Genomic DNA, 21,602 nt, shown 5'->3' on the forward strand with positions numbered 1-21,602 from the left:
AAAATCTCTCCCCTTTCCTCTCTCTCCAAAATCAATAAATATGACTAACTGAATAAATAAACCAAAAATGTGAGCCACCTGGATTCTGGTCCTAAAAAAAAATTCTTTTCTATTCCTTTTTTTTATTATTCAAACACTCCATTCCAATACCAATGTATTTTCCTGCATTTTCTTTTGAAGTTCTTACATTTGGCTTTTCAGGGTTAGGGCCTCCATCCAAGGCAGGAGGGTTTCTGCCCCGTGTGGGGAGGCCTCACTGCAGTTCCCCATACAGACGGCCGTTTGTCTCACACTCTGAACTGGCCAGCCACCCTCTCCCCAGGGGTGGGGGGCCGCCCAGGAGAGCCACACAGCCACTCCTGAGTCCAAGTCACACTGATTTAGCTGATGTGAAGTTTAACAGCAAGTGCCCCACATTTGTATTCTTCAGAATCAACCACCTGAAACCTGGGACAATCTAAGCAACAGACGGGGAACACGACAGGGTGGAAGCGCCCGATACCCGAGCACGTGGGCAAGCAGGGCCCAGCGGGAGAGGCCCCCTGTGGCAGGCCGCCAGGGGGCTCGTACAGGAGCGGGCACAGGAAACCACCTGGGTGACACCACCAGTGCTGCCAGGAGGAACAGGACACCAATGGCCCCCAAAAGACTTCCCCAAATCACTAATTACAAAGCACAAGCAACCACCTCGGAGTGGAGAAATCCATCGTACGCCACCTGAACCAAGTGGCCGAAGCTGGTGCCATCGACAGGGCACACCAGCACCATGTCCCACATCGGACGCAAAGTGAAGACACATCGCGGAGACGCTGGACAAACCCAAACAAGGGACATCCCACACACCGCAGGACCCGTGGCCTCCAAACACGTCCCACACACCGCAGGACCCGTGGCCTCCAAACACGTCCCACACACCGCAGGACCCGTGGCCTCCAAACACGTCCCATACACCGCAGGACCCGTGGCCTCCAAACACGTCCCACACACCGCAGGGCCCGTGGCCTCCAAACACGTCCCACACACCGCAGGACCCGTGGCCTCCAAACACGTCCCACACACCGCAGGACCCGTGGTCTCCAAACACGTCCCACACACCGCAGGACCCGTGGTCTCCAAACACGTCCCACTCACCGCAGGACCCGTGGTCTCCAAACACGTCCCACACACCGCAGGACCCGTGGTCTCTAAACACGTCCCACACACCGCAGGACCCGTGGCCTCCAAACACGTCACGGGGAAGACAAAGGACTGGGCCTGAGCTCCGGACCGAGGGAGACCACCGAGTGCGGGGCAGGGACAGCTGACAAAACCAGAGCCAGACCAGGGCAGTGCTGCGTCGCCGCTGACCTTCCAGACACCTGCTGTGTGAGGGGAACACCGGCTCTCCAGCCCCGTCCGTCCGGTCAGGGAGCGAGAACAGACAGGACACTGGGGGGGAGTGTGCGGAGCTCCTGGTGAGCTCCTTGACGACCGATTCAACTGGTACCACCACAAAATCCCTTTGGCTTTTACTCTTCCACAGGGATTTGTAGATTACCTTGTCAATTTTTTTTTTTAAATTTTTATTTACTGATTTTAACAAGAGAGGGAGAGAAAGAGACAGGAACACAGAGCTGTTCCTGTATGTGCCCTGACTGGGGATTAAACCGGCAACCTCTGTGCTTCGGCACAATGCTCTTCTAACCAATCGAGTTACCTGGCCAGGGCTTTTGTCAGTTTTTATAAAATACAAATTATTGGACTGGCAATAAATTCATGAACAAGCTGGGAAAATGGCAATTTTTATAATTCTTGGCATCTCTACAAAAAGTGTATGATCTCTTCCAGGGGGTCTTCCACCCTTTCTGTTGAATCGAGTCCCAAGCATCACTGACAGCTCACCTGTCCACAACGTTTGACACAAGCTGACCCTAAGTGCAGGGCAGGGAGACGGGGATGGCCACAGGAATAAGCCCTGCCCCCCCAGCCACCCCCAGCCTCACCCTGCAAAGAACCTGCCCCCCAGCCCCGCCCAGCTGGGCTCTTCTCTCCATTTTCCGTTTTGCTTTTTAGAGCTCCTCTCTGGGGGACTTCTGCAGGCCTGTCCCCTAGCATGCAGCTGGTTCTCCACCTCTGCAGTCGTGTGCTATGTCGGGCCATTCCCGACAAGGTGTCCCGCACACACCTACCGAGCACGCCCCGCGTCCTCTGCCCACGCTAACTGCGGACGCTGCCGCCTGCTCGCCGGCCGGCCTGTCCCGCTGGTTCCTCATCCTGAGTGCAGAGCAAGGCGCTACGTGGGCCTGGCAGCAGGGGACCGGCGGGGGCCGGCCGAGCAGCGGAGCACAGAGGCAGCGGCTGTGCTTCTCCGACAGGAGGGACCGCCCAGCTCACAGGTGAGGCAGGGGACAGAGGCGGGTGAGCAGGGAGGACAACCAGCCTCACCTTCCAGGGTGAAGAATGTTCCACAAAGCCCTGATTTCCACGCACGACCTGGTCCCTGCCGCGCCTGTGCCCGAGGTCTGGGTCGGTTTACCCCGAGAGCACAGCGCCCCTCCCGAGGGCATGGGAAGGCGCCATCGCTGCAGACAGAGGAAGGGCCCGGCTCGGCCGCATGGGCTGGCTCCTGCTCCCTCGTCTGCACCCTCCCGGCCGTGCTCAGAGCCAGCGGGGCCTCGGTCCCTCCACAGGGCCCCTGCGTCTCTGCCTGGTGCAGGATGGCCTCTGACTGGAGGACGACCCCGGAGCCGACTCTTCCTTTCCCCCCTCCAGCCTTCTCTGGGCTGTGTCCACGTCCTTCACTAATGCACCGAGGTCACGCACTCCATTAATTAAAAAAACTCCTTCTTTTCCAAAACATGCATGGTGGCAGCCATGCCCTCAGCTGGACCTGACTCTGAGCTGCGAACCACAAGCCTGGTACGGCCGCTGCTCACTCCTTCATTCACAATTCCCCACCAAGTTGCCCAAACGCAATTTTAGACGGCTGGGATAGACCACTGGACGATAGGCAGCAAGCCCTGTCCTTGCAGAGCTCAACTAGAAAATCCCACCGTGGTCCCACTGTGACCAGGAGGCGCCTTCCTGACCGCTTGTGTTGGCGACGTCCGAGAGCCACAGGAGAGCTGCTCCTCGTCACTGGCCCGTTCCCTGCACTGGGGGGAGACTGTCAGTTCTCTGCAGCCCGCTGAGGGTGCTCCTGTGGCCTTCTGCAAGTCCCTTTTCTGTAACCATGTCCACATGCACTTCCGAAGGCGCACCTCCCGCCCAGGCTGGTGCTCTGGGGCCGCACCGCCCCTGGCCTGACACCTCGTCGGATGCGCATTAGTGACACCACGCTCTGTGCGCGCTGACCGAGGCTCCGCACTGGATGTGACGCGCCCGCCCTGCCCTGTCCCCGCGGTCTTCACGCCACGACTAGCAACGCTTCTGTGACCCCAGCAGACCAGACAGCAGCGAGGCCAGCGTGACGGGCGTGAGCTGGAGGCGGCCTGGGGGGGGGGGCGTGGAGGGGAGGGGCAGGGACACGCGGAGCTGAGGATGGGGCACGCCCAGCGCACGGCCAGACGCCTGCGCCTGCCATTCCTGCGGGCACCATCTCCCCTCTGACGTCTCAGTCACGGTAACCGTGCTCTTGCTCAGGTGTGCTGCTGCCGACGTCTGCCCGCGGTCCCTGCTGGCTCCGGGGAGGGCGCGTCCCCGCCCAGCACAGCCTGCTCTCTGCCGCAGGACCGCTGCTCGACAAGTCACAAGGTGTCCACTCACCCTCACACGCGCTCTCGCAGGCCCCCGGGGAGTGTGCACCCACGCTGCCCACCCACGAGGAGCCCGTGGCCCCATTTCCTCAGAAACCACCCCCACGCCCACCCCGAGGCCCCGGGGGTGACAGGCTCCACAGGTGAAGCTTTCCTGGTCGTCTTCAGGGTCCAGGTCACACCTCCCAACCACACACAGCCCCATGGCCAGACGAGCACCACAGGCCCAGCAGACCCAGATGACCAGGTGTCAATTTGGGGGTTTTCACTCAAAGATAAAGACCCTCTCCCGGCCCCCAAGACTCTCCCTCTCTCTCCAGCTCAGCTGTGTTTTCAGCACTGCTCTCTCTGCACCCACACCACCCAGCGCTCCTGCACCGTCGGCACACGCCTGTGCTGGAACCAGCCCACGCACACCAAGCGTGGGCACACCTGCGCACTCCCCCCGCAGAGAGACGGTGCTCAGAAGACCTGAGGAGGCCCCTGTCCGCCCACGGTCTGCTCACAGTGCCCCCTGCAGGAGCAGGACGCCCGCATCCTGGACGCGCAGAAGGCCACTCGCCGCGGTCTGTGAACAGACCCACCCCGACTTGTTTCCACCCCACGCCACATTCCGCGTGTTTCAACTCACTGCAGCCGGGCTGGCGGACCCTGCCCCTGCAGAGACACAGGCAGCCTCAGCAGCTCGCTCCTGCCCCGGCTCCCACGCTCCACGTCCTCGGCAGGCACAGGGCAGGGCAGGGTGAGCACAGCCTCCTTGTGTTTCCAGGCACACGCCCCCCGCCCGGCGGCACTAAGGGCTCAGAGGTGTGGTGCTCTCGGGCTGTCACCGCTCAGGCCAGCGTGCTCTGGTGCTCGAGCCCCTGGGCGTGCCGGGTGCCCTCTCCACTCACCGTCCAGCTTCATGTGCTCCGGGCAGTAGTAGTGGACCACGGCCAGGAGGGCAGCCCCGTCGCTGCCGTCCCTCATCAGATCCTCCAGCAGCGGGAAGCACGGCGGCTGCCGCGCGGACAGGTGCTCTCGGCGGTAGCGCACCTGCAGTGGACACAAGAAGGACGGTCCCTGCACACGAGGTGCCTTCACTACCGCCACGTCACCGCAGACCGGGAAACTGACAATGAATGTGAAGCCCGCTGGACAACGCTTACAAACAAGGCAGTCGTATGAAAAAAGCTCAAAATGTCTGCGTCACATACTCTGCCTAGAACTCACACGTCAAGACCCAGGGAACTGAGCTCCCGGCTGCACTGGGTGAGTGATTCGCTGCTAAGGACAGCGGGGCTGTCTCACCGAGTGTGCAGCAGACGGCAGGAGGCAGGAGGTGCGTCTACACTACCAGAGCCGCACACCAACGGAGGAGAAACAAGTTAAGTGTGAGTGAACACCCGAACACCGGGGAGCCCGAGCTGCTGTCACTTGTCTCAGCATGAGCAGCAGTCACCTCATTAGGCCGTTAAGACACAAAGTGGCACTGATACATAGTTTGAGAACTTGGTGAGACCAGGTGAGACCGAGTCCTGTCACTGGGTCAGGACGTGCACCGAGCCGCAGGAGGCTGACAGCGCCGCGTGCAGGCACCACGCACAGCTCGTGCTGCTCAGGGGCTCCACCACCTCCAGGGGGCTGTGCGCCGTGGTCCGGCCGCCCCAGCCGCCATCACCGAGGGGCAGGGGAGGAGCACAGACCAGGCCGAGGGTGGATGTGGGCACAGGCAGGTCCCACATATGCTGCTGTCCCCCGTTTTCCACACCAATGTTCACAAAACAGCGGTGAGACAGGGCACACCCGCAGCCGTGTTTTCTGCAGAGGAGGAGGAAGGGGCAGACGCTGGAGGAAGCGCGGCAGCCCACACGGGGCCCTGGGGCCCTCGGCGGTGCACAGGTCCCGAGGGCCGGGGCTCTCAGCGCTGGAGCACACCAGCTGCTTTCTCAGTAAGTGTGGACCCTTCACCACTGACCCTGAGGGGAAAGTGTTTGTAGCACGTCCTTCTGAAATCAGGACCAAGGCCTCTCTGGGTCACTCGGTCTGTTTCACCACAGACTTAACTTGTTTCTCGGCCGCAGTGCAGGTGAGATGCAGGCAGGTCCTGGCTCCAGCATGCAGACAGGGCATGCTCCAGGCCAGCGCCCGCATGGACAGACAGACAGCACACACGGTGACCGACCACAGCATGCAGTGAAGCAAATGGTTTCTCGACTGAAGATGGATGGAGTGGACTTAAAATCAGGGAAAACACCTGTATAACCACTGCCGCCCGGTCGCGTCTGTTAGGTGCCAGGGCGTGGAGTGACAAGGGAGCCTTGGGACCTGCACTGTGACCAGGCCTTTCCACACGCACCTCGTCACCCTGTCTGCTGGGCACGTGGCCCCACACGCACGGTGAGCAGCCGGGACAGGAAGCTGGAGTGTCATGGCTCTTGGTACATAGTTCAGTTCCTATAAAACTCTCATCGGAAACCTTCCTTCCTAGAGGACAGCTGAAATTCTGACTAAGTCCTCACTAAACCATGTAACAACTGTTTTAACACTTTGCTCTTCGGTTTTCAGAATTCAAAAAACTAAAAGATAGTCATAAATATATTTCAGGAAGAGTACAATTATCAGCTACAAAGACCACATCACCGCTCACACAAACCCATCTGCCAGGTCGCGTCCAGGGTACCTCCTGGGTGACACAATCCTAAGGCTCAGTGAGCCCGAAGTGACAGGGAGGGACAGCAGCTAACAGAGCCTGCGGACCCTGTGTCCCAGCACTGCCCTTCCACATGCAGGCTCTCTTCCTGCAGGGAGGGCACCACGGGAGCGCAGTGAGGAACGGAGAGCCAACCACTGCCTTTCGCTTTCTTGCTACAGGAAAACTCACAGTACTGGGGTTCTAGAAACCGCTTCCTGGGAGGGAGGGGCAGCCCCTGACCCATGCGGGTGGCTGCAGGAGAAGGCCTTTCACCTGGTGACCACTGTTTCCAGACGGTCCGTGCTATGGGCACTAAGACGTAGCATGTCACCATGAGGAACAGTCACATCAGAGAGGACAAAACAAAGAGCCCCTGGGGTCTGTCCGTCCTCCTCAGAAAAGAGAGCAGATCCTGTCCCTACATCTACGCTCACCACGTAGAGTGTAGCTCAGTGTCCATGAGCAGAAACGCAGACACTGCACAGTCGCCCCAGGACATGGCAGAGCCGCCCGCGCTGTCTGAACGCGACTGACAACTCCGAGCGCCCGCTGTGGCCAAAATGAAGCCTGTCCATCCCAGAGTCAGGCCCCTGCTCACACTGCACAAAGTGAGACACCACCAGGGACAGTCAGACACAAAACAGGGGTGCTGCGAGCGACCAGGGATGGAAGCAGGTGACTGCGACAGGATGGCGTCTGATGGCAGCGGTGCGCAGAGTCACTTACGGGCACCAGCTTCCAGTACCACTTGGAGGGAGACTGCTCGGGAAGCAGGGAGGAAGAAGGCAGGAGAGGAGGGTCAGTGGGCCAGGCCGCGCATGGACGGACATCATACAGATGTGGACACAGCATGAAAAGGGGGGGGTCAGTGCCGTGGTCTCGAGGCGAAGGTCGCAGGCCCCTACAACACGCAGCCTCCGCGGGAGCAAGGGCACCCGGAAACTCGGTAGAGCTGAGGCACCAAGGACAGATACCGACTGTGCCTCGGGAGGGTGCAGTGCATGTCTGTCATTTGGAAACGGGAGGAACAGAAGTGGGCACGTGTGTGACCACGCATCCCCACATCCCAGAGTGAGGAGGGTGAGGGGAGGCGGGCAGACTGCAGACACGGCTGGGCCACGTCATACATGTATCTGATGGATGCGGGTCAGTCACACATGTGCTCGAAAAAAAATATCGGTGTCAGAAGGAAGGACAGAAATACTGGACTGCACAAACCCCATCTGGGCCGCTTCACCAGACACGTCACACGGCCCTGCCCAATGCCCACGCAGTCCAGCCTCCCAGGACCTCGCAGACGGTGCAGGGAGCTGCGAGGTGCTGCCGGCAGGAGGCGGTGCTCTCCTCCCTGCTGACTTCTAGAAGCCAACTCCCAGAACCTCACACCACCCAGCACCCTCTTCACCTCAGGCTCCACACGAGACCCCTGCAGGGAGGGAGGGGGCAGGCCTGGCGCCCACTGCCGTGAGGAACCAGAGCCAGCCTGTGGGCGCAGCAGACTCGGGGCTGCCCCGTGAGGACAGACGGGAGGAGCCGTGGGGGGCCCGACGCGGCCCCAGGACAGGGCGGCGTGCCCGCACCCCAGACAGCTCGGGCCCTGTACCTTCTGGTGCGCTGGACTCTCCAGGAGCTGCTGCTTCAGTCTCACCTCCCTCTCCGCTATCTCTCTCAGCTTCAGGTTGACCTAAAGGAGAAGAAAAGTGCATTAAATGGGCAACTGCTTTCCAACGCTGGTGTCCGTCTCTCACCCAGGACCTCAGCTCCCTTGTCCGACCCTGAGCAGAGGTGTCAGCGGGACGACGGCACACACACAGAAGCCTGGGACTCCGCGTGACCAGGGACAGCTGCTCAGAGGTGCCCCCTCACGTCCAGGGTGTGCGCACGGCCCCGTCCTCACATTGACAGAGGCCTGCAGTGGTGCAGTGGGTAAAGGGTCCACCTGGAGCACTGAGCTCGCTGGTCTGAAGCCCTGGGCTTGCCCAGTCAGGGCGCATACGACAAGCCAGCAATGAACGACTAAAGTGAAGCAGCTATGAGCTCACACTTCTCACTCCCCGACCCTTCTCTCTCTGTAAAATCAATAAATAAAATCGTTTTTAAAAATTGGAAAAATATGTGAACACCTAACAAAAGAATGTATACAAACGCCCTCAGTCTTGATGAAAACGCTGATTACAGCACAGACTCCTGGGCACATCCACTCAGCTCACACAGAGACCAGACCCAGCAGGCTGGCAAAGGGGGCCCTGGGATCCTCTTCTCTTATTAGAGGGACCCAGAATGTTGCAGTCCCTTTGGGAAGTATCCTGGCGGGTTCTTCCCAAGGTAAATACACAGTTACTATGTGACAGGGCTACTCCACTCCCAAGTATTTACTCAAAGAAGCGAAACTGCATCTGTACACTGAGACTGCACACACGTTCCTAGCAGCACGCCTGGAAGCTCCCCGTCCATCCACAGGGGACTGACCACACAAACGGGGTCTACAGTGTGGAAGAACCGACCCACGCACAACAGGTACCACAGCACGACTCCATTCAAACGTGCTCAGTGACAGAAGCCAGACACAGAAAGCGTTCATCACCGCACAGTTCCATTTTCATCAAACCCTGGAAGAGGCAGCCTCACCTAGTGGAGAAAGCCGGCCAGCAGGACCGTGGGCCAGGAGGGAGTGGACAGTGAGGAGCAGGAGGGGCTGTTTCAGGAGGGTGGGGATGTTACCTTGAGTGTGAACATTCAACAAACTCACCTGCCAAATAATTAAGAAATGACGTACCTTTACTGCATGTAAAATCTATCAGTAAAACTGGGATTTGGGGTTTTTTAAAGACTAAAACAACTGGCTGAGCATCAAAAGTAACGAGCCACAGCAAAGCTGGCTCACGGGCAACTCCAGACCTGGCACGGAGCACAGATCAGTCCTCCACACAGGACGGGGTCAGCAGTCAGCGTGCCCCCAGTCAGACTCTCCTGAGAACGGAGGAGAGGCTGTTCAGAAGCAAACATGTGGAGAGGTGCAACTCAGGCCCTTCCTGAGCAGGTCAGAGCACCCCTCCTGAGCAAGGGCTGGAGTGCAACGCAGACCACTCCCCACACACGCACAGGTCTTCAGAGAGACAGGTGGGCGGCCCAGTGCAGAGGGGAAGGGGTGCCCAAGGTGCTGAAGGCAACACCCAGGGACAGGTGCCCAGCAGGCATTAGTAGCCAGCATCCCACCTGGGGCCCAGAACAGCCCGGAAGGGATGCCATACACAGAGACGCAGAGGTCACCTGATTCCCGAGTCGCTGGACGGGACGAGACCCCCCTCCCCCCAGGCACAGAAACATGGAAAAGAAGCAACCCACACAAGTATCTTCATAAGTGAGAATAGGTCAGGGCACCCGTGAGAGCTCAGACCTGCACCTGGCGACAGGCCCCCAGCAGGAACTCCAGACTGGCTTTGACGGGCACCACAGAACGGGTGCTGGAGAAGCCTCACGGCACACCTCCCCCCCCCAGAGAGCCAGCCTCACAGACAGGGAGCGGCTTTCTGTGGAGAGGACCCTCGGCAGAGGGAACCTCAGGGAGGCAGCAGGAGTCCACAGGGAAACCAGGCATGCAGCAGCGGGAAAGGCTGGCCAAGCTCGCTGGAGAGCCGGAAGACCCTCCAATGCCAGTGTGGTGCCCCCCTCCGGCACCACAGTCCATAGCTCAAGGAGCCCATGAAGGCAGTGAGCATGGGACACTGCCCCAGGGGGCCAGAGAACCCCCCATCTGACACCTGAGACTCTGCAATGGACGTCAGATTTGACCAAAGCAGTCCACGCTGCCATGCAGAAGGGTGGGGACGGTCACAGGAAGAGAGGGGATGGTCACAGGAGCTGAGTCAACAGGTCTTGTCACAGTGAGCCGGAAGACACTACCTGTCTGCAATGGACCAGAGTCAGAGAGGCATTTCTTTAACACACGGAGGTAAACACCAGAAAACTCCAGAAGGAAGGCAGCAGCGACACAACCGAACACGACCATCACCTACACACAGCCAAGCACAGGCACAGAGGCAGCAAGAACCTGGGGAAACACTGATTAAAATACGACACGGGCCCTGGCCGGTTGGCTCAGTGGTACAGCGTCGGCCTGGCGTGCAGGAGTCCCGGGTTCGATTCCCGGCCAGGGTACACAGGAAAGGCGCCCATCTGCTTCTCCACCCCTCCCCCTCTCCTTCCTCTCTGTCTCTCTCTTCCCCTCCCGCAGTCAAGGCTCCATTGGAGCAAAGATGGCCCGGGCGCTGGGGATGGCTCCTTGGCCTCTGCCTCAGGGGCTAGAATGGCTCTGGTCGCAAAAGAGCAAGGCCCCGGAAGGGCAGAGTGTCGCCCCCTGGTGGGCAGAGCGTCTCCCCTGGTGGGCATGCCGGGTGGATCCCGGTCGGGCGCATGCAAGAGTCTGTCTGACTGTCTCTCCCCGTTTCCAGCTTCAGAAAAATACAAAAAAAAAAAAAAAAGAAATAAGAGAACACACTATTTTCACACTATTTTTTACCTTGTTTCAAATTGCCAAGTTATTTTTTTTTTAATTTAGTAAGAGTGAGAGAGAGAGAGAGAGAGAGAGAGAGAGGAACAGACAGAGACAGACAGACAGGAAGGGAGAGAGATGAGAAGCATCAATTCTTCATTACTGCTCCTTAGTCTCCTTAGTTGTTCCTTGATTGCTTCTCATATGTGCCTTGAGAGGGGGGCGCTCCAGCTGAGCCAGTGACCCGTTGCTCAAGTCAGCAACCTTGGGCGTCAAGCCAGTGACCATGGGGTCATGTGTATGATCCCATGCTCAAGCCAGCAACCTCAGAGTTTCAAACCTGGGTCCTCGCCTGGCCTGTGGTGGCACAGTGGATAAAATGTTGACCTGGAACGCTGAGGTTCCCAGTTCAAAACCCTGAGCTTCTCTGGTCAAGGCACATATGGGAGTTGATGCTTCCTGCTCCTCCCCCTTGCTCTCTCTCTCTCCTCTCTACAATGAATAAACCTGGGTCCTCAGCATCCCAGGTTAACGTTCTATCCACTGCACCACCACCTGGTCAGGCAAACTGTCAAGTATTTTTAAAATACTATCCAATATGGCCCTGGCCAGTTAGCTCAGTGGCAGAGTGCTGGCCCAGTGTGTGGAAGTCGTGGGTTTAAATCCCAGCCAGGAAACATAGGAGAAGCACCCATCTGCTTCTCCACCCTTCCTCCTCTCCTTCCTCTCTGTCTCTCTCTTCCCCTCCCGCAGCCAAGGCTCCATTGGAGCAAAGTTGGCCTGGGCACTGAGGATGGCTCTGTGGCCTCTGCCCCAGGCGCTAGAATGGCTCTAGTTGCAATGGAGTGATGCCCCAGATAGGCAGAGCATCGTCCCCTGGTGGGCGTGCTGGGTGCATCCCGTCAGACACATGTGGGAGTCTGTCTCTCTGCCTCCCTGCTTCTCACTTCAGAAAAAAATACCAAAAGAAAAAAAAGAAAGAAAATAATATCTAGTATATGGGAGACATGCAGAAAAAGACACCTCCATGAACTAATGGTATGAGAAATACAGTATAATCTTCATGATCATATATTTGACAAAAACCAATCAAAAGTCTCTAAAAATGAATCTCAGCTAAACTGCAACCACTACCCATCAGGAATGTGCGGGAGGGAGACTGTGATGACCATACACAGAGAGGACTGACAGGCAGCCCCCTCCCACACCACCTGAGGGCGTGGCCTCACCACAACTGCCCAAGACAAACGTCAGCTTACAGCTGAATGTGTGGGAAGACCCTAACTGTCTGTAAGTCTTTATATCACATACAAATAAATAAAAGGTATGAGGATTTATATCAAACACTGTATCTATAGGAGATAAGCTTATGGGAAATATACATTTTGTTCTATTTCTAAATTTTCTATAATAAAATTAAGTGATACACCATTTAATAAAAAACAATAAAATTTGTTAAAGAAAAAAGACGAGTTAGAACAGGGGTAGTCAACCTTTTATACCTACCGCCCACTTTTGTATCTGTTTGTAGTAAAATTTTCTAACCGCCCACTGGTTCCACAGTCATGGTGATTTATAAAGTAGGGAAGTCACTTTACTTTATAAAATCTATAAAGCAGAGCTACAACAAGTTAAAGCATATAATAATAATTACTTACCAAGTACTTTATGTCGAATTTTCGCTAAGTTTGGCAGAATAAATCTTTATAAAACAACTTACTATAATTAAATCTATCTTTTTATTTATACTTTGGTTGCTGCGCTACCGCCCACCATGAAAGCTGGAGCGCCCCCTCGAGGGCGGCAGGGACCAGGCTGACCACCACTGAGCTAGAACGTGAACTTTCGGCCACAGGAAGCTCAGCTGGGATCACAGACACAGCCCCAAGGCTCAGTCTCCTGGGGCCTGAAGACCAATTTCACCCAGCTCTGCAGTGCCTCCCACACACAGGTGTACACATGCCAGGGACATGGAAGGCTGGTGCCCACCGTCAAAGGACAACCTTACAGCACTGCCGACTTCCAAGTCCACAGCAGGACCCAGTGGTCCCTCAACTCCACTGCGTGTCCGTCTGCCCGTCCACGTGAGTCCCCAAAGCCACATCTGGGTAGCAGACTAGGCCTGGCGGGGCCACGCTCTCAACTAATCCCAGGGCTGCTGATTTTTATCTCACCTCTTACGAAACTCTCACATTATAAAGAAACGTGTGCACCTGGCCGGTGGTGGCACAGCAGAGAGAGCACTGAACAGGGACGCGAGGTCCCAGGTTCGAAATCCCAACGTTGCCGACTTGAGCGCAGCCTCACCAGCTTGAATGAGGAGTTGCCGGCTTGAGCATGGGATCATAGACATGGTTGCTGGCTTGAGTCTAAGATCATTGGCCTAAGTCCAAAGGTCACTGGCTTGGCTGGAGCCCCCCACACCGTCAAATACACATGAGAAACAATCAATGAACAACTAAAGCGCCATAACTACAAGTTGATGCTTCTCATCTTTCTCCCTCCCCATTCCTACCTCCTCGCTCTTGCTTTAAATAAAATGTGCACATCACATCATGCACCGATTTTAAATTTCTTGCATACAACTTTACAATGAGCTACTCAATCTTCTGTTTCCTTTGCTTCAGTAGCAAAGCGTCACCACTTGAATACCTTTTTGCAAATAAACTTAATAACCAAAAGGCTTTGGTAAGGTAATCCTATAACTAACCATATGCTACTAAAAGTAACCATTCTTCACTTCACATATGTGTATAGAAATGACATTAGAAGCGTCTAAGTATAAGAGGAAAATACAGCATATAAAGACATTTTTCTCTTAATCAAAATGCCATCTAATAGCCCTGGCTGGTTGGCTCAGCGGTAGAGCGTCGGCCTGGCGTGCGGGGGACCCGGGTTCGATTCCCGGCCAGGGCACACAGGAGAAGCGCCCATTTGCTTCTCAACCCCCCCCCCCTTCCTCTCTGTCTCTCTTTTCCCCTCCCGCAGCCAAGGCTCCATTGGAGCAAAGATGGCCCGGATGCTGGGGATGGCTCCTTGGCCTCTGCCCCAGGCGCTAGAGTGGCTCTGGTCACGGCAGAGCGACGCCCTGAAGGGGCAGAGCATCGCCCCCTGGTGGGCAGAGCGTCCGCCCCTGGTGGGCGTGCCGGGTGGATCCCGGTTGGGCGCATGCGGGAGTCTGACTGTCTCTCCCCGTTTCCAGCTTCAGAAAAATACAAAAAAAAAAAAATATGCCATCTAAGATGGAACACCCTTTAATGCACACAGGTACTCGAGATAAAAATAAAAGGAGCGTGTTAATTAGACCACTAACATGCCTGCATTTTCTACCATACACTCGCCCTGCTCTGGGCACGCCCCGCCTTCCTGTGCTCAAAAGAAACACCTGCCTGTTGGTTCTGTTCCGACGAGAGCAGGCATTTCTGGACGTAGCACGCCTGGCCCTTGGGCCTGGCCTCAATATGACACACTAGGAGCAGCCACCTAGATGCACTCACCTTGTTGACCCAGAACACCATGGCGTCCTCAAGGTCGTAGGGAAGCTCTTTCGAGGCACTGAACGTTGAGAAGCGTTTGACGCTGGCCACCACCTTCTCAATGCTGATCATCTCCACCGTGTAGGCCATCATGAGGGCGTCCACCATGGCCATGTGGGGGCTCTGCAAACAGGGGCGACAGTGAGCACCCAGCCCGCCTCCGCCACCAGCTCCACAGACCCCGCTCCGACTGGGACCCGCCCGAGCCCACTCCTCTCTTCTCCACGGAAGGAGACGGTGAGGCTGCACCTGCCCACTCCCCTTCCTCAGGGTCAGCCAGCTTGGCCCCCTGCGGGGGGGGGGGGGCGTCGTTCTCCTGCCTCATCTCTCTGACAACGCTGGGGAGTGGGCGGTCCTTACTTCATGGGCTGTGCGTAAAGGTACAGAGGGCGGAGAGAAGGCACAGAGGGCGGAGGGAAGGCACAGAGGGCGGAGAGAAGGCGCAGAGGGCGGAGGGAAGGCACAGAGGGCGGAGAGAAGGCGCAGAGGGCGGAGAGAAGGCGCAGGGGGCGGAGAGGAGGCGCAGGGGGCGGAGAGGAGGCGCAGGGGGCGGAGAGGAGGCGCAGGGGGCGGAGAGGAGGCGCAGGGGGCGGAGAGGAGGCGCAGGGGGCGGAGAGAAGGCACAGGGGGCGGAGGGAAGGCGCAGGGGGCGGAGAGGAGGCGCAGGGGGCGGAGAGGAGGCGCAGGGGGCGGAGAGAAGGCGCAGGGGGCGGAGGGGCGTGTCTGAGGACACGAGGACCGAGGCTCTGGGCGCTGTCAGGAGCTCTGCACACTAAGCACATGCTGCCTTCACTCTGCTTCTTCCCAAAACCTAAGCAGCACCTCTGGACCCACAGCACCTCAGCCACCAGTCCAGGAGTAAAGAGCCACAGCACCTAAAGCGCCAGCGAATGGCCTAACCCAGGGAGTCAACCTTGTTATACCTCCCGCCCACTTCTGTGTCTGTTAGTAGTAAGATTTTCTAACCACCCACGGTTCCACAGTCATGGTGATTTATAAAGTAGGGAAGTCACTTTACTTTATAAAATTTGTAAAGTGGGCCCTGGCCGGTTGGCTCAGTGGTAGAGCATCGGCCTGGCGTGCAGGAGTCCTAGGTTTGATTCCCGGCCAGGGCACACAGGAGAAGCGCCCATCTGCTTCTCCACCCCTCCCCCTCTCCTTCCTCTCTGTCTCTCTCTTCCCCTCCTGCAGCCAAGGCTCCACTGGAGCAAAGTTGGCCCGGACGCTGAGGATGGCTCTGTGGCCTCTGCCTCAGGTGCTAGAGTGGCTCTAGTTACAACAGAGCAACGCCCCAGATGGGCAGAGCATCACCCCCTGGTGGGCATGCCGGGTGGATCCTGGTTGGGCGCATGTGGGAGTCTGTCTGACTGCCTCCCCATTTCCAACCTCAGAAAAATTTAAAAAAAAAAATTGTAAAGCGGAGTTACAGCAAGTTAAAGCATATAATAATAATTACCGAGCACTTTATGTTGGATTTTCGCTAAGTTTGGCAGAATAAATCTTTATAGAACAACTTACTATAGTTAAATCTTTTTATTTATACTTTGGTTGCTCCACGACCGCCCACCATGGAAGCTGGAGCGCCCACTAGTGGGAGTAGGGACCAGGTTGACGACCACTAGTGGGCGTAGGGACCAGGTTGACCACCACTAGTGGGCGTAGGGACCAGGTTGACCACCACTGGCCTAAACGCACGCAGGAGACACCCAGGAAAACTACACCGAAAACAGTCTGGGGAAGTCACGTCAGTGGTATGGCTCTCAGAGAGCAGGGAGGGGATGCTTAGGGGAGAAAACAGGCACCTATTTCTTTATTTTGGCGTAAAGATACTTACAAGATATACATGAAACAGCCAAACAGCATGGGCTCAACACCTGCACACCCCCACGCCTGCAGGAAGTTTGCCTGGCGTTCAGGGCACGCAGCAGGAGGGAGCTGCCCTACCCCGTGCCCCAGAACCAGCTCGTGAACACAGGTGGCCGCCACACGCAGACCTCGGCCAGCTGCAGGACACTCGTGGGCATCGTTATGTGCCTCACGTTTGGGGAAAGTTCCCCTCATCCACGCAGCTGAGCTGCAGAGGAACAGCTGGTGACAAGACAGGCTGGTCCCCACGAGTGCCCACGGCACCAGAGCTGTCACCCGCCCCCACAGATGCACACACACAGGGGAGGGGTGGGGAGTGAGGGGCAGTGTGCAGGCCACTCACCATCTTTATGGGGACATGGCTGAGGTCGGGGTCCGTTACAGGGGTGTCGTCGCTCTCCATCACATAGATCCCTTTCCGGGACAGGGCCTGGATGACAGACTGGTGTCCCTGCAAGGCGGCCGCCTGGTCCCCTTTCAGGATGAGGCTGCAGACACGGCAGTACAGCTCGCTGGACAGCAGGAGCTTGATGACAGGCGGCTTGATGTGCTCCTGCTCATACTGGTCGATGTAGAAGGGGTCCCTGAGGTCCTCGGGGATGTTATCTGAGCCAAGAAAAAGATGACCCTATGAGCGTGACGTGCACATTCAAAATGCCCAGAGAACAGAGGGGCCGTTAATAACGATGGGCGACTAACAGCATAAAAAGATGCCAGCTGACCCGTCACGCCCACCTTCTCCACTGGAGAACCAGCTACTCACACCACCCAGGGGACGTGGGCCACGACTGCACTGCCACAGCCTCACGGAGCAGCTCTCCAGACACAGAACAGCGAGGAACAGGGGAGTAGGGCCTGAGGGGTCCCTGGAGCCACAGGGACACCAAGATGCAGTCAGGCTGGGCTGCACGCGCCTGGTCACACAGTGGGACAGCGTGCAGCACTGCCAGCGCAGCCCTGGGGGGGAGCCACGCGCAGCGTCCTCTGATGGCACAGCAGGGAGACGGGAGGCCACACCATGGTCTCCACGGAGGGAGTGCCAGGCCGGCTGCTGCTGTGACGGAGACAGAGCCACAGCAGGTGGCATTCAACTCCACATGAACCGTGTCACCCGAGCATCACCACAACTCTTTCAAATCAAGACTTCTGTCCCTATGGTACAAATAAGGAAACTGAGGCACAGAGTAAGTAAACAATGTGTCCAAGGTTACAGGAGGCGGAAACCAGCATGAGCCCGCAGTCTGGTCCACAGTATTCACACCACTTTCCACACAGCGCACCAGCCACGTGTCCACGGCTGGGGATGCCCTCCCAGCAGTGTCTCTCAAGCCTGCTCTGCAAGATGCCCATCGCTGTCCCCCAAAGGGGACACTGGGAGACACGTGCACACAGGCTGATTCCCGTCCACGAGGACCCGAGACACCCCCGAGGCGATCCGGAGCAGCCCCCGCTCAGGAGGTGCTCAGACAGCCCAGCACACGGTGCCCTGTGACCGTGGCTCAGTCACCACTGTCAACAGTGGTCCAAAAATATTACATGAAAATTCCAGAAGTAACTCCCAAGCTTTAAGCTGTGCGCCACCCTGAGCAGCATGCTGAGAGCTCGTGCTGCCTGTCCTGCTGTCCCACCCGCGAGGCGGGTCCTTCGTCCGGCGTCTCCGCACTGCGCACTCCCCGCCCCTCAGTCACTGAGGAGCTGTCTGTTAGCAGAGCGATTGTTGTGGTAGCTCAGTGCTTGTGTCCACGTCCACCCGACTGCACTTCCTAACGGCCCCACAGTGCAGGACGGGGCAGCACGAGGGAGACCACATTCACAGAACCCGTCACAGGGCCGTGCGGCATAACTGTCCTGCTGACCAGGGACTTCTGTCCACCTCTTGCGGTGCCAGCTTTATAATGAGACTTTGTCACAGGGCTGTATGCGCAGGAGAAGGCACAGGATGTAGAGGACTTGGAACAACCTGATCTCAAGCCTCCAGTGGGGTCTTAGGACCCGTGCCAGGCGCGTGGGACAACTGTCTGCAAGAACACCTGTGGGGGAACCCCAACCCTGACGCTGAGACACGCAGCCCACTGAAGACACGCCTCGGACGCCCGCCGTCCTCCCCACACACGCACGAGCGAGAAGGACGCCCACTCCTCACAGACACCACTCTCGGGTCAATGAGGGCGGCTCCCTCGTCTCCTGCACTTCCACCTGCTCTTACTTCTCACAGCGGTGCGAACACCTGAGCTCTCAAGCACCACTGTGCCCACCTCACTGGAGCGAGCACCTCACAGTCCTGCCGGGCTGCAGGGCACACCCCTGGCGTAGGGGGCACCTGTGGACCAGAGCCGGGCCCACCGGAAACCATCTGGACTTCCGAAAGAGCACAGAGGGCTCAGGACAGAGCCCAGCGCACGGGCAGAGAGCCGGGCCTGGGACTAGACGGCAGCCTCGGAGGACACACAGAGGACACAGGGCCTGGCTCTGGACGGGGCAGGAGTCAGGGGAGGACAACGAGCCAGGGAGTCCCCGGATTCTGTTACATTTTCAAAGTCCACGCCAGAGGCTGGGGGAAGAACGCAACAAGAGTCAGCCAGGATCCTGTGACTCTGTCAGGACACTCCTCCTCCCTCAATTCCTGCCCCACCTCCATGCCCTATGCTGGTTCTCACTCTTTTCTTCAAATCCTGGAAGGGCACTTCCTGCTTCGCTGCCCAGATGACCTCAGTCAGTCTCATGGCTAAGGGGCGTGTGGGTGGACATACCCACTGGACCTCCCAGCCCCGGCCGCTTCCCTGAGCTCCCTCCTCCTCTGCCCTGGGGGTGGCCCCTCTGGGGCCGAATGCCCGGCGTGAGCTCCCCACGGCCCACGCGGCCTCTCCTGGGCTTCGTCTCCAGGGGAGCTGCTCAGACCAGAGGCTCCATGTCTCCACTCTTCCCTTCCTGCCAACCGACTGGCAATCCAGCTGACTTCCCCTTTGAAATGTACCAGGAAACGACAGCTTCCCATCCGCCAGAGCCCCCTGTGCACACCGCCTCCCCTGGTCCACACCCCCCTCACTGGGACCACTGAGGGACTCCCCTCGAGGAGGGTGGAGACCTGCATGACCAGGAGACAAAGCCCCTTCAGGCCAGGGCTCTGGAGGATGGCGGGCACAGGCAGAGCAGAGGGCGGGCCCGGGAAGGAAGGAGTGCACACACAGGTGCAGAGACACACGACCACAGGCCAGGGCTCTGGAGGACGGCGGGCACAGGCAGAGCAGAGGGTGGGCCCGGGAAGGACAGGGGTGCACACACAGGTGCAGAGACACACGACCACAGGCCAGGGCTCTGAAGGATGGCGGGCACAGGCAGAGCAGAGGGCAGGCCCGGGAAGGAAGGAGTGCACACACAGGTGCAGAGACACACGACCACAGGCCAGGGCTCTGGAGGACAGCGGGCACAGGCAGAGCAGAGGGTGGGCCCGGGAAGGACAGGGGTGCACACACAGGTGCAGAGACACACGACCACAGGCCAGGGCTCTGGAGGACGGCGGGCACAGGCAGAGCAGAGGGCGGGCCCGGGAAGGACAGGGGTGCACACACAGGTGCACAGAGACACAGGCCACCTGACCACGGACCTGACGAGGCCGCAGAGCAGCAGCCGTGGCTCTGAAGCAGGACTTCTCTTCCACAGACCGAGCTGAAGTGTTTTCCATCAGGTGGTCTACTTACCAGAAGACAGATCCACATAAGTAATTCTAAACTGTCATGAGCATAAATACACAAATCGAATGACATCAATTTCAGATTCAAGCTAGGAGGGTCAGGAGAAAAGGATGCACCCACTCAAGACAAACGCTGGGACTTTCACCAGCGCTCCTACACACAGGGCCCCCGGAAGCCCCCGGAAGCCCCCCGGTCTGGTGCAGCATCCTCCCCCGCCCATGGGGGCTCCTCACTGCCTGACTCACTTCTGTGAAGTACCAGGACTTTGTGCGCACAGCTCTGAACCTTGTAAATTCTTGAACCTCTTTACAGGGGCTTAGTTTTCATCCCCCACAGACCAAGATGGCTGGCGAGGGTGACTCATTGTTGAGCCGCTCTGACCAAGCACCTGCTGCAGCCAGACACACACCAGCCCTGTTGTCAGGATGAGGGGGCACTGCTCTCGGGGGTGGGGCCTTGCCAGACAACTGAAAAGTCACTCATTCCCACACAACGTGTTGGGCGTGGGGAGCTCTAGGGGCAGATGAGCCACGTGGACCCAGCACCATGGGGCAGAGGAGGCAGGCAGGGACCCCAGGACATGACCTCCGTGAGCAGCCCCCAGGAGATGGTGTGGCTTGGTGTCACAGAGCAGCCCTGGTGTGTCCCTCAGCAGACCCTCAGCCAGGCACCTGTCAGGCGCCCATACAGGCGGGACTGGGGACACCAGTGCATAAGGTAGGCTGAGGTGCTCTGAGGGCCCGTACCCACAGACAGGACCAGCCCGGGGCGGGGTCACCCCCAGGGCAGAGGAGGAAGGGAGCCTGGAAACGTTGGAGGGTCACTAGATACTCCCTGCCGGGGCCCCCGGGCACAGGGTGGGAGACAAGACTGTAGAGCCAGGAGGAGCCATGTCTCCTTGGCTGTGACAGCAGGAGAAGAAGGATGGAGAAGCAAGCAGCAAGTGACGGGTGGCAGTGGCTCCAAGCTGAGGGAATTCCACCCACCAGAGCACTCCTGGAGAGGACTGCCTGCCAGCCAGGGCGGGGCGCAAGGTGGCCGGACATCGCCTCAGGAAAGGTCTGAGGGTCAGTGTCCGAGGAGCAGCAGCCTGAAGCGATACAAGTCTGTTGTTCTCCAAAAACCAGGAGGCCAACCCAGCGCACTCCCTGAGGCTGGCTGGAGGTCCCGGAGGAGATGCAGGTCCTGACAGGAGGGCAGGATGGAGGCCCGAGGGTCCTGACCAGCTGTAGTCACCATGGGGCCAAAGTCCAGCGCAGGAGAGGGAGAAGGGCAGCAGGGGCCGGGGGAGCAGAGGCCACAGCAGGAGGCAGGCAGTGTGCAGGCTGAGAGCAGGACTGACTCCGGGGACCTCGGCCCCAAGCGTAAGTGACGGACCCCACAGCGCGTGTCCTGGGGCTGGGCGAGCACTCAGTCCGGCTCGTCTGGAGGTCACTGCACTGAGTGCAGAGCATGGAGCTCAGGAACACTGGTTCCTACGCTACTGTCACTGCTGTCGTGAAGTTAAGACGTCATGGGGAAGCGCTCTTCCTGTGGCTGTCGGGCACACCACGGCCACGTCATGGCGCCACCACAGGCACCTAGGGCAAGGCCAGGACCCGGGGCAGG

The 21,602-nt window shown here is 58.2% G+C and overlaps 1 protein-coding gene across 3 annotated transcripts in view; it reads right to left on the reverse strand.

Moving 5' to 3' along the window:
• CAMSAP1 (calmodulin regulated spectrin associated protein 1) overlaps positions 1 to 21,602 on the reverse strand; it is a 63,075-nt gene that overhangs the window by 18,636 nt on the left and 22,837 nt on the right. For 2 of the 3 annotated variants that reach the window (XM_066255705.1, XM_066255703.1), the window contains exons 2-6: positions 16,646 to 16,908; positions 14,398 to 14,559; positions 8,012 to 8,092; positions 7,135 to 7,167; positions 4,628 to 4,769 (exon numbers count right to left, since the gene is read on the reverse strand). In XM_066255705.1, the coding sequence (XP_066111802.1) occupies positions 4,628 to 4,769; positions 7,135 to 7,167; positions 8,012 to 8,092; positions 14,398 to 14,559; positions 16,646 to 16,705 (478 nt within the window). In that variant the 5' untranslated portion in view covers positions 16,706 to 16,908. The remainder of the gene's footprint in view (positions 1 to 4,627; positions 4,770 to 7,134; positions 7,168 to 8,011; positions 8,093 to 14,397; positions 14,560 to 16,645; positions 16,909 to 21,602) is intronic. The other variant, XM_066255704.1, reaches the window with a different exon arrangement.

This window comes from Saccopteryx bilineata, chromosome 2, assembly GCF_036850765.1.
Source record: "Saccopteryx bilineata isolate mSacBil1 chromosome 2, mSacBil1_pri_phased_curated, whole genome shotgun sequence".
Classification (NCBI taxonomy): Eukaryota; Metazoa; Chordata; class Mammalia; order Chiroptera; family Emballonuridae; genus Saccopteryx; species Saccopteryx bilineata.